Consider the following 16,621-nt stretch of genomic DNA (forward strand, 5'->3'; position numbering starts at 1 on the left):
TTGTTCTTATTATGTAGCTATTAATTAAAAGTGAAGGAAGAAATGCCAATAAAATATTGTTTTTTCCACTTCATATGTTGCTTTCACACACACGATACATACATACATATATATATATATATATATATATATATATATATATGTGTGTTATCTGGAAATAATAAACTTATTTTTATTACTCTGTTTCTACTTATATGTATGATATGCTATGCGAAATATTATCATACATATATAAAAAATCATATATGGTCCTCTGTGCCCCAAGCACGGGACACAGAGGACCATTTTTCTTTCCAACAATTTTAATGTCTAAAATAAAATCTCTTACAATACATAAAATCAAATACAATAAAATCTCTTACATTATTAAACTAACGTTTTATCTGCGTAACGCTATGCATAATCCTTGTAGGTATATGCTGAGCAACTTTGAGCCATTTTCCAGGGTTGGGAAGTAACGCGTTACTTGTAACGACGTTACTATTTCGTTACATTTTCTTTAGTAACGAGTAACGAAATTCATCGTTACTTGTATCGTTATTTTTTTACTATAGTGGCTTCTGTACACAGAACGCGACAACGCTTGCCACGCGACGAAAGTTTGCACACGATAAACAATTAATGTGCTGCTTTCCGTAAAGCCCATTCTACAATAAGCAATAAATCTTAAGTCATAATAAAATTGACCAATCATAGTTGACTATTAGAAGGATAATCCACTGTAATTGGTCAATTTTATTACAACTTAAAACTTATTGTTTATTGTAGAAAGCCTCTAAAACGTGGTCTACAATGAGAACTTAAGCCATAAAATTTAAGCTTTAAACTCTAAGCCGTAAGAAATTGACCAGTCACAGTCAATTATTTTTCTTATAATCAACGAGCATTTTTGTTTTTCAAATTCCATCATTGGTTATCTTAAACTTAATAAAACAACATTTAAAGCCGAGTAAAAATAATTGATTACACATTGAGAAAAAACATTAATGTTACTAAACTTATAGTTATTTTCGGTTCCAAATATTTTCTTGTCTAACAAAATTTAACAAAAAAATAGTAGTAGCAACATAAATATAAAGTTATTATAACTAACGTTATTATATAACTTATTTAATAACTTAAAGTTATAATAAAGTTATTATACAGTTATTATAACTAACACTATAATTATATTAACTAACACTATAATAACACTTACAAAAATTATTGCAAATGATTATAATTATAAATAACTATAAATTCTCTTGACTATAAATCTTTCGCTATGCGATTATAATTATAAATACCAAACACTTTTCTCAATGCAGAACAGAACTGTGCATTCAATAATTTAGTTCGAGATTTGCCGTTACTATTTATTAGTTTTATTCAAATGACCTTCTATGAACTATCGCCGAAGTGCGAAGATAAAAGCATGATACCTTTGATAATTAGATTATTTAGCATGCATGTCAACATAAGCAGACGTGCTAGTTTATAGAAAAATGTAAAATTTGCATTCAACGCATACTTGACTTAAAATTATCAACGTACTGAAAAAATGAAATTTGTTTTATTTGATTTTAGCGCTTTGTGTGCTTAAAGTCAGTGTAGTCAGTGCTATCATATTGCTGAGCTAGCAGGAGCTGGCCCGATCAAACAAAGAGATTTTTACCTTCTTATCTCATACACAGCAAATTCACCAGACTATTATTTGATTCACTATTATTCTGCTCACAAAGCAACTTCTACACACGGCGTCACATTAGAGACACAATCTAGAACGCAGATTCAGATTGAACGAATGAACAAAAACTCAACAAAATCTAACAAAAACAAGTGAGAGTATTAATTCTTATTAATAACTAAGAAGCTGCTCTGTCGAAGGTGTAAACTCCGTGCGGCTCATCGAGATGGTGGGGCCGCGGGGGCCGCCTTCTCGCTTCTCTTTCTGTTAACGGATGATATCTTCGAGGGTAGGAACATTCTCGTCGAACGCCATTACGCTGAATAACTCAGGTAGACGGCTGTGATTGGTCGAGCAGAAATATTTGGTGGGGATTCCAGACCAGTCGTGGGCGGACGGTGCGCAGCCGTTAAATACCTGATGTAGGGGCTCTTCACAAGGTCGGGGCAGCTGACAGTCTTCACATTGCGAATTCTTTCGGCAGTCAGCATAGAGCCGTTCTATTGCTGCCACGTCCCGTTCCGTCGGCTCGCCCAATACGCCTCTCGTGTCACCCCGTTCGCGAAGTTCTGAATTTCTATTTTTGCGAATAAGCACGGCTCGACGATTTCGATAATGTTCCAATACGTGATTTTCTAAAGTGGCGGCCAAGTTTGCGTGGAGGATTCTCCACGCTTATCTGTTCCGGTGCAGAAAGTGAACCCTGTCGTGTTACATCAGGGATAACGAGCCGCTAGCAGCATGTCAGAATCGAGTACCAATGTAAATATTAGCGCATACTTCAACTCGCTGGGTGCTACGTACTATCAGCCGCAACGAAACGTACATCCCCAGACGCAGCACGCACCGTCGCAGCCGCTAACGTCGCAGTCGTTGACTCAGCATCAGCAATTCCCACAAATACATCAGCAAGCGATCGCAGCGAGCATCGACGCGTCGCACTGGCACGGCTATCCTCATGGGGCATTGCACATGAACCATCAGCAACCTCCAACGCCTGGCTCGCATCAGTACGTCGACCACACCGAGATATTCGCGTGGACGCACCATCATTACACGCATCTTCCATACCCCCCTCCTCCGCAGCCCTATTCGCAATTTCAACAGTACCCGCAATCACAACACCAGGCGCAAATGCAACAACTGCAGGCGACGGAGTGGGCCAACAATGCTGCTACAAACGCCAACGGCGGGCCAAATTCCCGACAAGTAACCGGCAGCAGCAGTGAAATCAGTCACCCTAGCACCCCGTCCACCCCATACAGCCACAATAGTGGCGGTAATGGATTCAACCAGACTCCCCATACGGCGAACAATCTTTCCTTCACGGCTGGTATCAGTTCGCCGACCACATCGCAAGATCTCACCGTACCGTCCACCATCGGGTCGCATCTCAACGTACCGTCAGGGTCCATCGGTGCGGCCAACGATTCAAACATACCGTCCACCGTCACAAATCGCGATTTCCATAATCCAACATCCGCATCTGCGACTGCATCCTCATCTACGTCCCGTGATCTCAGCACACCGTCCACGTCGTCGTCACATAACACGAATCTACAGTACGCGTCTAACAATATGAACCAGCAGTCCCGCGACGTGTACTCGGCGAATGCGCGAGGCCCGAGCAGGAGCCCGTTTGGATGGATGAGGAGACCTTCGTATCAGAACCAGCCAAAACCGGGTGAGCGATTTTCTCTATTTACTGCATGTCCTAGCTCGATTCTGTGTAAGCGAGAATATATCTATAGAAAACGGTCAAATGCAATTTAGCGCGTTACACGAGAATTTTCGCATTGCTGTGTGTCGTCGAAAACTGGCGGGCTTTCGTCTCGCTCGTTGAAAGAACGACTTTCGAATTATTTAAGTTTAATTATTAAAAAATCTCGAATTATTTAAAAAATACTTCACTTTGGCAGACGACTAACGTTGCCAATAAAAATCAAGCATGAATAAAACTTAGATTCGTATAAATAGTCGTGAAGCTTGTTTGAAGCTTGTTTCTCGTGAGATATACAGATTTGTACTTAAAGTTAGATCTGAGTTTTTCAGTTAAATCACATACATAACATAACATACATAACATAACATACATAACATAACATACATAACATAACATTACTTTTGTCATTGCGATTCTACTGAATTCTGAACTCACATCTAATTCTAAACTTAAATATAAATATCTGACACAAGACAAGTTTCAAAATTTTTATTTAGAAATTTTAACTGTTAGTTAAATTATAATATATGTGATATTTTTTCTATAATCGCGATTCAATCAAACAATTCTTCTTTTAACTCTGAACTTAAAACGAAGTATCTCATTTGAGACGAGTTTTTCAACTAATAACTATTAATACTAACCTAAGCTTCAAATCTATGTTATACGTTTCCGAATTATCTTCTTGCGTAAAATAGAAGACTCTCTTTACAAAAAAAGAATTATGTTTACCGTTAAACATTGAACATCGTCCATAATCCTCATCCTCGTCTCTTCGTAGCTACTCACGTTTTCTTCCGTCTTATTGTTTTGGTTTAACAATTCCATGAATACGCAATGTCATAAAAGCGCAAGAAAAATAAATGTTCATGTCTTCCTTTCACGTACGATCTTTATGTCAAGTCAAAACCGAAAAAAAGAAATATACATATATAATATAGTTGGCGCGCAGTTATTATTGTGGTTGCTTTTGAGTACCCGAATAGAAATTGAATCTCGCTAGCGTCTAGTCGGTGTATTGGCTCTTACTAACCTTATTAATTTAGTTTCGTGATTCGAAAATCTTAGAGCCTTATTGTTTTGTTTTTTTATTTTTTAGCAACAATAGATACTAATCTTTACTAAGATTATTTGTGAATATTTATCAAATTATTTAATTATATTCACTTACATGTTTAATTGAGACTATTTTACCAAAATAATTATTATCTAGGCTTAATAATTACTATTAAACCTTTTTTCAATGCAGTAATTATTATGAATTATTATTTCATTTCATTTTATATGTGCTATTTATATTTTAGGAACTGAAATATGCTATCTAAAAAAATTTGCTATGTTTCTAGTAAAATTTATTAGGTTTGTTTGCAAATAAACAGTTATTGATAGTTTATTCCTGTCTTATGTATAATGTATATGTATAAATATATAGGCTAAGTTCGTCTTGCACGTTTTCGTGCTGAAAGTATCATTCTATCTTCCTTCAACATGTAATAAATGATAAAGATGGAATGATACTTTCAGTACGAAAGTGTGCAAGATAAACTTAGCTATAGTAAATCTAAAAAGGATTTATATGAAAAAAAACTATAATATTCTCTCTACATAGCTACAAAGTTTCAATTCGGCTAATTACATTTCTACTCGGGTACTTCAACTTATCGATATTATCAAAACAATGAATGAAATAATTAGGATATATTCGTTGAAACTTCTTATTCTTCTTAGAGGACATGTAATGATAATACTAAGATATAATGGCAATAATAAGATGCAAACGCAAAAATATAAAAATTCAAATAACATTAACATCACTTCAAACAATCGATCACAGCAAACAATCGATTTAAATTCTTATTCAATAACGTAATTATTATGATAAATGTAAAATGTATAGTCTGTATGGAAACTATAAGTAGAAGTAATATGCGTTATGTCGAAAGAAACGGCTGGCTTCTATTTTGTAAATTCACATTGATTCATTAAATCAACTTAATGTCTTCCCGCCGACGAACAGCGCGCCGTCGGAATCGTTTCACGCCTCCACTCGTCGCTCTGCTTGGTCCCACTTTGTTTTTATCTTATCTCGCATTTGGCTAGGTGTAGCATAACGCAATTTACGTGGAAATTATTGCGGATTATAATTGCGCGATTTGAATCATAATGGAAAAATTAGAGCAAAGTATACGTTGAAAAAAGAACTCGGTCCGCATGAATTAATCTCTCTTCTATGGAAATCAGATGAGAAAACTCGATGACGTGAAACGATCTCATTTTTACAGCGATCAAAAACATTTGTGCGCACGCACGCGTTTTAACATTCGGTTGTATTAGGTTCGTATTAATAGTCTGAGATTCTCAGATTTGAATTCAGAATTAGATGAGAGTTTTTCCATTGAATCGTGCTTATCAATATAAATGTTACACGTGTCATAATTTAACTAGTTTGAATCCTAATACTGAATAAAAATCTGGATATCTCACACGAGAAAAGTTTCAAGTGTCAACTGGTGATTCAAGCTTTAAAATTCGGTTGAAATTACCGAGAACAATTGACTGAAACTTCCTACAAAAATCTGTCTGTTTTTACGGCAGAGTATCATCTGGTTTTCAAACAACAGAAATTCAGTTACTTGAAACGAATATGCTTCCGTGGACATATCATAATACATATAGATCGTTAGAGTACAATATTTGTATAAAATTATATCACAGCCGCATAAAGCAAACGTCTATATAAATCGACTTACTTGTTTGAAACATCTTCGCGTTCACCGATGTGAAGATGTGAAAAATTATCTCAGTTTCAAGAGGCCGGCAAGGAAATCATACAATTCGAAAGTTATGGCACAATGGAATACGCGTCTAATGAGAACGAGGAGAACTTCTTCGTTCGTATCGCACGCAGTTATAAACACGTCTCGTCGTTCTAGATACGGCAAACCATATAAACACGGTAACAGACGCGCAAACATCTAATTGCTCCCAAATATTTGTGAGATAATCCCCAACCTCTTGCCATCAACCTCAATTTTCCACCGTATCCGAAAGAGAGTCCCATCCGTTCGCACGACATCCTGAATCAACACGCAGCAAGGAAACGATGGAGAAAGAGTTGGGATTTCTTGAGGAAGTCAGTGTAGAGGACCAGGGCTGCAGCCAGCTCAAAGTAACGTCCCTTTGAGAAGAAAAGTCTTTCGCGTTCTAATCGAGGAATTTAATTGATTGTCTTGCATTTCATGAAATCCACAGTAACTCGCGATTGCCGATGCTTTTCAATTAATTCGTTTTTCGTTTCAAATCCATGTGTTTTTATCTTTAAACGGACTGAAAGATTGTTAGTCTTTGCTACGGCCCTGGTAGTATGTATTGTACCTCATATCACGAAGCATGTTTAATCAGTATCAAGCAAAAGATAAAGGGTGAGCGAAAATTTGGTCATTGCCTTCGCTTAAAATGTTTTTCCACCCAGCTCGGGTACATTTGACAGTTAGAATTTACAACACGGGGCTTTCGTCGCGTTACTGAACCTAAATGGATTGTAGCAGTCGTTGCAAATTCACGTATATTCTGCTGTAAGTCGTTACGTGAGGCGTCTGAAGTCGAAAAATAACTTGGGACGATGAAAGTATCCCGATAGATGTTGTTATTTCTATTGTTGCAGCGGGCAATGATGCCGCTGCCTCTAACGCGGGTGCTGTTTCGACGATTAATGACCTCTGCAGTCGTCTTGCCCTCCTCGGTAGGATTTATACAGTATAATGGATGGTTGTACACAATGCGGTGGCGTAACTATAAGTTTTTGGCTTTTACTGACAGCATAATTATCGGAAAACGACATTTCTTTCAGTTCATCCTTTTCTCCTTTATTTGTGAGAATAAAGAAAGTAGAAATTCGTATATCTTAACTTGCATAAACGCGTATTTCATCGCAAAAAATACAAATACATATTTAATTTTGTATTAAAAAGGTCAATTTCTCCCTTTTCTTTATTTTAATTTCTTTTTAACGTCGCGCTTTTAAGCGTCACTTCATAAAGTAGTTACGCCATTCGCACGATTTGATTGTGCATGCATTTTTTATTTGGGAAATAGAAATAGAGATATTTGCAAGAAGTTTATCGTTGAACTGACTTAACATGTGGTTATAAAAATATATCAAAAATTATTGACGATAACGAAAAGTAGGAAATTTTAGAGCATGTAAATAATTCTTTTAATCGTTTTTTGCCTCTCTTTATGTCTTTCTCACTCGATACACAATACCGATTTATATGCGGGAAATTTTATGAGATAATCTTCGCAAAGTATGTCTGCATGCAGAGAATTATAGTAAAAATTACCACAGAATTTTATAACCAAGGAATAAGTCAATATTCTGCCGAAATTTATTATATTTTCATTTCATATGTATTATTTATATTTTAGAAATTGAAATATGCTATTAAAAATCTACTATAATTAAAGAAAAATAATTTTGTTATTATAGCTAAATTGTCGTCGCTATTGCATATTAGCGACGGCAAAAAAGCAAAGTGTACGTTGTAGTTAGCATTACAATAATTTTCAAATTATATAGTCCCTTGAAAACAATATTGATGTATATCGGCATTTTTTACAAAAATCAATTGAATTAAAGAATAATTGGGATAGAAAGTTTTCGTTGGCAAACACTGTATATGTAAAATATAAAATCTAGTCTGTTTGTCTATATGTTTCCTATAAACTTCTAAACCCTTTTAATTGCTCTAGACCAAATTTTGTATAGTTACTCTCTAGGATTCTACAGAAAATATAGGCTATCATAAAATCTGAATACATCATCCTCTCTCCCTGATTTCATCCCCTTGACACTTTATGATGGATAATTTAATAATAATAATACTTAATAAGATAATTGCTGGATAAACCCCCATTAGTAATAATTCTCAATTTTGACAGTTTGGTGAGCTCCTAACTTAATTATGTTTAAACTATTTTGCAATCTATTAGTATACGTTGCATCCACAAGCGTGTGTGGTTCATTACTGAAATAATCACTAAAGCGAATGAACATCAATCAAGTCATCACATTCTTTCGTTTTTATTACTAACAGGAAGAAATTCATTGATTCTGTCCATATATTGCAATATTAAAATGGGTTCCTCTATGGCATCCGCGAATTTTAATGTTCATCGTTTATTGACATCGTTTATCGACATCGTTTAACGACAAATGTACAAACGCTTATAAAAGACGTTGCGTGCTTTTGTAAGCGATATTGTTATTTTGTAATAAAATTGTTAATAAGATTGGAGAAAATGGAGATGTTATATACGTTCACGTATTATTCTCTTAACGATTTGACGTGTATAACCATTTGTATTCTCATTATAGATTATAGATTATAGATTGAGATTAGGTTAACATTTATATAACAAAGTTACTTCGTTGGAATAGCCGAATTATGTTGTTAATTTAGCATATATATTTCGCTATAATAGCAAATTCGTTTTGTTCATACAATAATGCCTTGATGACTAAACAAAAGTTAATTTGTTCTTACAGCAAAAAATTTATAGATTTAATAGTATTATATCCAGTAAATAGCAATTAATACTCTTAATAAATCTTTTTGCTGTCCATATAATAACTGACAGATTTTACTACGACAGCATAAAATCTACTGTACCAGCAAATTATTTTTTCCCATGCATGTTCTTAGGAGAACTTACTATGTTTCTTAGCAATATAGATTCTTAGTCTATTTCTGCACTACTAAAATCATAGTAAAATTGAAAAGAATTTACATAAAAAAAATAACTATAAATTTCTCCGTGTATGTTGCTAACTGTGTTGCGTATTAATGTCGTAGTATCGATATAATATCTGACTATTAGTTTCTTGATGTTTTAATTACGAAGCTTTTAATTACTTTGCATGTTCGCATAATTATTACATTGTATTGCATAACTATTATCGACTGATCAGAAAATTCACTTAGTTTTTTTCCACACGGCCATGCCGATGCGAAGAAAGCGAACAAGCTTTCCGACCAGTCTAAAGCCTAATCTACAATGCTCTTTGTTTCCTGCTTCTCTTTATCTCTTTCTGACTCAAACCTTAAGCTTTAAGCCAGAAAAAGATAGAAGACAAGAAACAGAACGCAAAGAGCATATTGTAGATCAGGCTTAAGGAATTATGGATGGTTTGGATTGCTGTTCCTGAAGTAGCTGTGGCATGTTAGTAGCAATAGAAATTTGGCAAATATAGATCAATTCTTTAACCGTTAAGAGTCACAACAATAATTGCTTTTTGTTTAAGCGGGGTCGTAAATTTAGATACGCGTCGAAATCGGTCTAGCTTCCGTACGAGGATGCTTCATATTTACAACACCTTTTAAAATCTCATTGTTGCCTCACGTCACTAATGTTATCTTCATCCTGGAGTTTTTTCCGGTACGCTGTAAAAGTCGAATTAGCCATTACGCAACTTTTTTCGAAGATCCTCACATTTGAACTCCCGCACACACTTAGGCGGCCAAAGATCACTCGCTAAAGAAGTGGTGCAAGCTCGGGGCGTTAGCAGTAATTAGCCGGAGTTACTTGAACAAGACTTTATTTAATTATCCAATTTTACTTGATCTTGGAATCCATTGATTTTAAAAGAAACTAGTTTGCGTTCGAAATGTAAAGATTGCTTAAGGGAATTGCTAAAGCTGAAAAACTTTAAACAGGATACTGACATTTTTCTACAAAGTTTACATCGTTTAGTTGTATCAGTTGTATAGAAAAACAAATGCTTTTACGCAATATACGTGCAAAAATAAATAAGAGCATTACTCAATATGTGGCAAAAACAAAAAAAAATGTTTAATGTAAAATCTTAAACTATCAACGTAATATTTGTCTAATCCAAAAATTCCGCAGCTTGTACATACCAAAAATGTAAATGCTCCAAACGGAAAAATGTTGAAGAACATTACTGTACCTTCGCATCTGAATTCAGAAGTTTAAGAATATCGGAAAAGTTTACAGAAAGATTTCTACACATGAATGGTTAAGTTTTCCGTTAAATATAGTAAAATAAAGCAATATACGTAAGTTCTGTATGTACAAGAAATACAAAAAGGATAGTGTGATTGTGTTAGATAACGATTGTCTCTACATTATTAACTTTTTTCGAGTTTGCCATCGACTTCAGCATTCTCTTAAAGTATCAAAGTGAGTAGAGAACTTCGAGAATGTCAATAACATAGAGGTGATCGTCAAAACGTCATGATAAACATAATGACACTACGCTTTTCATATTGCTTGTACATATAAATCTTATATAAATATATTCTAAGTAAATTTATATTCATATAAATCTTATATATATTTTACATAAATCTTATATAAATAAGCGCTGTGTAAAAACCTAATCACGCATATATAGAAATCTTTCAGCAAACTTTTCACATATTTTTGAGTTTTTAAATTTGTAAAGGTCTAAAAATACAAAATATTCTTTAAAATTCTCCTGAGCAAAAAATAAATACACGCTCGGTGTATATAAGCTGCAGAACTTTAGCTTTTTATCAGACAAATATTTATCATTAATTTAAATATACATTAACTGACAGATCAAAATATCTATTTTGAAATTTATTGTCGTTTTCGTCTCACATATTGAGTAATGCTTTAATTCATTTTTTGCACGTACTCTTATTGTGTAAGAACATTTGCAATTTTATGCAACCAATACAATTTACATTTACAAACAAAGTCAGTATTTGGTTTATAAAGTTTTCAAGTATAATATTCTTTTATATATATATATATATATTACTCATATATCTTGAAAATAATGAAAAAACTTTGAAAAATAATTAGAGATTGATGTTGCATCTAAAAATGATTACAAACTTTGATTCAGAGTCAGGATCAAAAAGATCCAAAAAGAAAGGAAAAGAAGGAAAAATTATTTTACTTTAAAGTATAAGCCCAACAAATGTGACTTCAAACATGATAACACATTAATGATACGATAATATTATATTAACATGTCATTTTACATCATTCTACTACTGGAGAGCTTTCTAAATTTCTATTATAAAAATATATAATGTTACTATTACTATTTTCAGTAGAGGAAAAAGTAATTTAAAAATGATAATGAAAATCTAAATTTTTGCACGCATGTATTTTAAGCATTTAAAATAATATATGCAAAGTTTCATTATATATGCATAATAATATATGCATATAAATAATATATGCATAGTTTATAGATAAAATAAAAAAAATTAAGAATATAATATAAAATAAAGTAAATAAAATGTTATGCTAAAATAAAAATATGTTGTTCAACTATAAAACCTTAAACTACAAACTAGAAACTAAAGAACAAACGCATTCTTAGGATCTTCGAAGTTATCTCCTCTAAAAAATAAAGCGTAACCACTATAAGAAATGCTTTTTTGCCGTATGGAATAGCTTCGAAAGTCTGAAAATAGTCTTTTTTCTTGAATTCTTATATTCATGGATCTCGCTCAAACAATGTTTGTGGCTGACGAAGTCGCCAGCACCACACAAATTTTGTTGGCGCGTACTTGCGTCTTCGAGACGAGAAGCTGTAACATGACTTGCGTTACTAGTCCTTTCCACGGCATCAAACATTATCCTAATGGATATGTTCACGGCCTTGTTTGCGCTTTCTTTGTACCCAAGATCCGTTTTCTCTTCTCCCCTCTCCTTTCCTCAGGTCAATTCCACGTATCCATGCGGTTCTGTTTTAACCCTCGTTTTTTGCTATTTTTCCCCAACTCGTCCTTTTTCTTTCGTTCCATTTTTTTTCTCCCTCGTGCGATTTACAGGCGTGCAGTACTTTAGGCGAACGTCCACTACCTTCCAACACCTATTATCTGCATTTTATGGCTATATTGCAGGCAAAGCCGCTCGGTCTTTTCGCCATGAAGACGCCACCATTCGCTCGTTCACTCGCTCGTTCGCTCGCCGGCTCGCACGATACAGAAAATGCGATGCGTTACATTACAATATCGTGCGCTTTCACGTTCGCGTATCGCGAATCGCAGTCGATCCGTGAGAGCGCATTTGTGCCGCGACCCTACGGTGGCAGCACGCGATTTCTACCGCTTTTATAGCTCCTTCGTCTCGTCTCGTCTCGCAGAGATCCTCCCTAACGGCACGATTAAAAGTAACATCGAATGACGAAGGGGAGATAAAAGATTATTTCTCCGGGTCCGAGAGAAAGGAAACGAACGCCGCTATTATTTTTGCCGCGGAATGTAATTGTTTTCGCGTGCAACACTCGATCCTTTGATCGCGTGATTTCGTGGTGCAGCCTTCAATCATAAAAGTCTCGATGTTTGGAGACGACTCGAACAATCATGAAAAAACAGATCTGCTGTCACAACTAAAAATCTCTCTTACTTGTCTAGCAAATCTATAGTCGTAATATACGAACAGCCAGTTTACTATGTCACAGTAACCAAGTCACATAGCTGCATAAGATTTGTGGTTGTGCCTAATAAAGTTTGATGTTACAGCAAGGCAAATTTGTTAGCACAGCAAAGACGACTCTACACAAATATTTATGTCACAAATATATGTAGTTATTAATATAAGAAAGTAAACTTAAATTACGTAATGCATAATAACATATCTCTTATTACGGACAGTCAAACTTAATGGCGATACACTTTTTGGATTGTAAACGAACAAAAGTATTTCTTCATTATCTATAGAATAATTACATGATTTTTAGTAAAATTAAGAAATTTGTTTCACAAACTTCAATTAGCTTGAAATACAGAAGGATTTGTTGCGGTAACTAAGATAACGTCAACAAAAATGAGTTTGTTCTATAAGTAGAGTGACAATTACTTCCACATCTAATATCTTTGTTACACTAGTAAATCTGCTTAGTCATAACGTTTAATTTTGTTTAGCTATAGAGATTTTCAGAATCAATAAAATCAATTTTTTCCGTGATACAGAGCTTTTCTAGACGTAAAAAACTAAAGTTAAACGTAAGATAAATATCCTAGTGGATGAACTAATAAGAAAATACAATCAGTATTTTACATTTTCAGTAATAAACAAATAATAAAATTATTGACAAAACTAATATTTATCTAAGCCTTCAGTTTGCCAGAGATCGAAAAAAATATAGTAGGAAATAAAATAATAAAAAAATATCAATTATAATTTTAATGAGAAAATTAGATCATGCTGGTTGTGCCAGTGATTGAACTGAAAAATGAATCATGTTTACCTAATAATATAGACTCAATAATTGTGTATGTGCATGTGAATATTTATTAAATAATATTATAAACTGACATAGCTTTTTTAACAAAACTTCAAGTTTTTTAAAAAAATGTTGGATATAAATATGTTAATGTTTTACAATATATTCGTTTATTAGCACATTAAAAAATTTACCTTAAAATTTTCTTTTCGTTTTTCGATTGCTGAAGTATTACCTGAACGATGTAATCGACATACCATATGGTAGAAAAATTATTAACGTAAAATTTCTACAAATTCGAAAAAACATTTCACAACCTGAAATCAAAGAAACGAGCACTGACTCTTTTTATTTTTTGTTATCCTGGCGTTTCTTTGTATCTGGAATTCTTTCATTACTGTCGGCAGCTGTTTCTTTTTTGTCAAAAGATACGCAACAAAAGAACCGAAAATTGTTAGACATTTAGTTCTCCCCGCAGGTAGCATATCCGCAATTCGTCTCAAGGTTTCTTTTTGTTCTTTGCGCGCAAGCCTGAGGACGTCGTGCTGTGATGTGTCTATTTCGTTAAGAAAGACGTTTAGGCCGATCTGTTTACCAATCCTGTCCACACTGGTCCACTTTCTGTCACTTACGAAACTATAAAATAATGAAGCGAGCGTGTCAATCCTGTGATTTCTCAGGGTGCACCGCACACGCGATTTTTAACGCTTGAAATGTTTCCCGAAGTTTTGCCAGCATTCCATTGTCAACCTAGTGCTAAGCGTTCAATGTGAAAAAAACCATCCCGCATTAAACACATCAAATCCGACAAGACATAAAATTTTCATGGTCGTTTCACCGGATTTCAAAGCCGAAAAATCGCTTACATTTTGCCGCCTATTAAACAACACAACGCGTCGCGTTATAAAAAGTAACACCTAAAAAATAATAGTATAATAATTACTAATGCACGCGTAGGCGCGTGTTCGATCTTGACTCGTTCCGTCGAGTCGCCAATTTCGAACAGAATGAATGAATAATTTCGAACATATAAACTCTTACGCGTGTGTGCAGACATAATACCATACTTCTATATTTAATACATAATATAAAATATAGAAACTATATTTTTTGATATAATTTCTTATATTGAATATAAAATATACAGAAATACGCGATACTATACTTCGGTAACATCGACAACGACGTTAATACACGTTTATATAAACGAATATTAATCATCCCCTTCGTCGAACATTAACAATTTCTTCCTAGACGCGATATATCGAATTCCGACAATTATTACTATTTGAATATGCTTCTTATGAAACAATACTTACTAAGCGATTATTATTTAAGGGGTAATGCCACTCTAGAATTTTAGAAAAATGGAAAAAATTTTGTTTTGCTTAAATGATGCCTTAGGGTCTTAGAAATAAGGTATAATAAGTTTTATAAGAACGAAAAGGTTTTAAGTGCTTATTCCGTGAACTGCGGCTAAGCACCTTGCAGCGCACTCCGAGCCTCTTCCAAGAGCCTGTGTGTGGCGCGCTGCTGTATGACTATATCTCCTGGAATAATAAAAGGGTCAACTTATCTGTAGATTCAAAGATATTGTAAGCTTGACATTGAATATAGATGACGCAAGTAGTATATAAAACCTAACAATATTTGTGTATTATTAGTACGACCGTTGAAGTAACATTGATCGCACAGCGCTTTGCTTTCTGTGGAAACATTATATAAATTTCGTTGTTCCTGATTAGTTCTTATAAATTAACGGAAGAAATGAGTAACAAGACCATAGAATATCGTGATCGAAAGGGATCGAAAGGAAGCATAGGATATACAAAGAGATCAAATATATCAAAAAGACGACCGTTGAATAGATTTGAAATGGAGTCACCTCAGCCCGAGAGCGTTAGCACATCTGCCAAAAAACTGAAGCTGTCTAAAGATTGTTATAACGTTGAAGTGGATACAGCATTTGGTTACCGTCTATTGAACTTTATCGCTGTTTTTTCTGCCATTTCAGAAGTTGTAGTGTGTAAAACGTGCAAATCAAATGTAAAATTTACCGAAACTGGCAAGCGTGGCTTAGGATTTAAAATCGTCATTTCTTGTGAGAATTGTGAACAAACTTTCATTCCGAGTTGCCCATTTGTTGATAAAGGATATGAAATTAATCGCAGAATTATCTTTGCCATGCGGTTATTAGGAATCGGTGTAAACGGAATAGAAAAGTTTTGCGCTTTTATGGATCTTCCACGCCCGATTTTTCATTCTTTTTATGATAAAGTTGTCCGCACGATTTCTGTCGCAACAGAAGCTGTTTGTCAACAAAGTATGGAGAAAGCAACACAAGAGGAGAAGGCTAAGTCTATTGAAAATAATGAAATAAATGGTATAACTGTCTCAGGCGATGGAACGTGGAGAAAACGCGGTTTTTCGTCTCTGTATGGATTGGTGTCGCTTATCGGATGGTTTAGTGGAAAAGTAATTGATATTGTTGTGAAATCTAAATACTGTAAAGCTTGCGAATTTTGGAATAAAAAAACTGGTACTGAAGAGTATGCAGAATGGTTAGAGACTCACCCACAAGAATGTCAAGCAAATCACGAGGGGTCCGCCGGCAAAATGGAAGCTGATGCAGTTATTGAAATGTTTCAGCGCTCAGAAACTAAACATTCTATCAAATATGAAAATTACATTGGGGACGGAGATTCAAAGACTTTCCAAAGTATTTTAGATGCACAGCCATATGAAAAATTCACAGTAAACAAAAAGGAATGTATCAATCACGTACAAAAACGAATGGGCACTCGTCTCCGCAATTTGAAAAGAACAACTAAAGGCCTCGGAGGAAAAGGCAAATTAACCGGGAAGCTTATAGACGAACTTTCGATATACTACGGACTAGCCATTCGTCGAAATCATAGTTCTATTGAAAAAATGAAAAACGAAATCTGGGCGACATTGTACCATAAGCTTTCGACCGATGATAAGCCGCAGCACGAGA

The 16,621-nt window shown here is 34.4% G+C and overlaps 1 protein-coding gene and 1 long non-coding RNA gene across 3 annotated transcripts in view; one reads left to right on the forward strand and one right to left on the reverse strand.

Moving 5' to 3' along the window:
* Positions 1–1,473: 1,473 nt before the first annotated feature.
* Positions 1,474–6,906, reverse strand: LOC116847603. The gene is made up of 3 exons (XR_004378792.1): positions 6,140–6,906; positions 4,122–4,280; positions 1,474–3,391 (listed from the first exon to the last, which is right to left on the reverse strand). It is a non-coding gene; the product is annotated as an uncharacterized LOC116847603 (long non-coding RNA).
* Positions 2,117–16,621, forward strand: part of LOC116847602 (homeotic protein caudal) — a 33,461-nt gene continuing 18,956 nt past the window's right edge. The window contains exons 1-2 of one of the 2 annotated variants that reach the window (XM_032822747.1): positions 2,117–3,350; positions 7,054–7,131. In XM_032822747.1, coding sequence (XP_032678638.1) covers positions 2,408–3,350; positions 7,054–7,131 — 1,021 coding nt within the window. In that variant the 5' untranslated portion in view covers positions 2,117–2,407. The remainder of the gene's footprint in view (positions 3,351–7,053; positions 7,132–16,621) is intronic. The other variant, XM_032822748.1, reaches the window with a different exon arrangement.

This window comes from Odontomachus brunneus, unplaced genomic scaffold (genome assembly GCF_010583005.1).
Source record: "Odontomachus brunneus isolate Ranch 3 - 2012 unplaced genomic scaffold, Obru_v1 Obru_scaffold_081, whole genome shotgun sequence".
Classification (NCBI taxonomy): Eukaryota; Metazoa; Arthropoda; class Insecta; order Hymenoptera; family Formicidae; genus Odontomachus; species Odontomachus brunneus.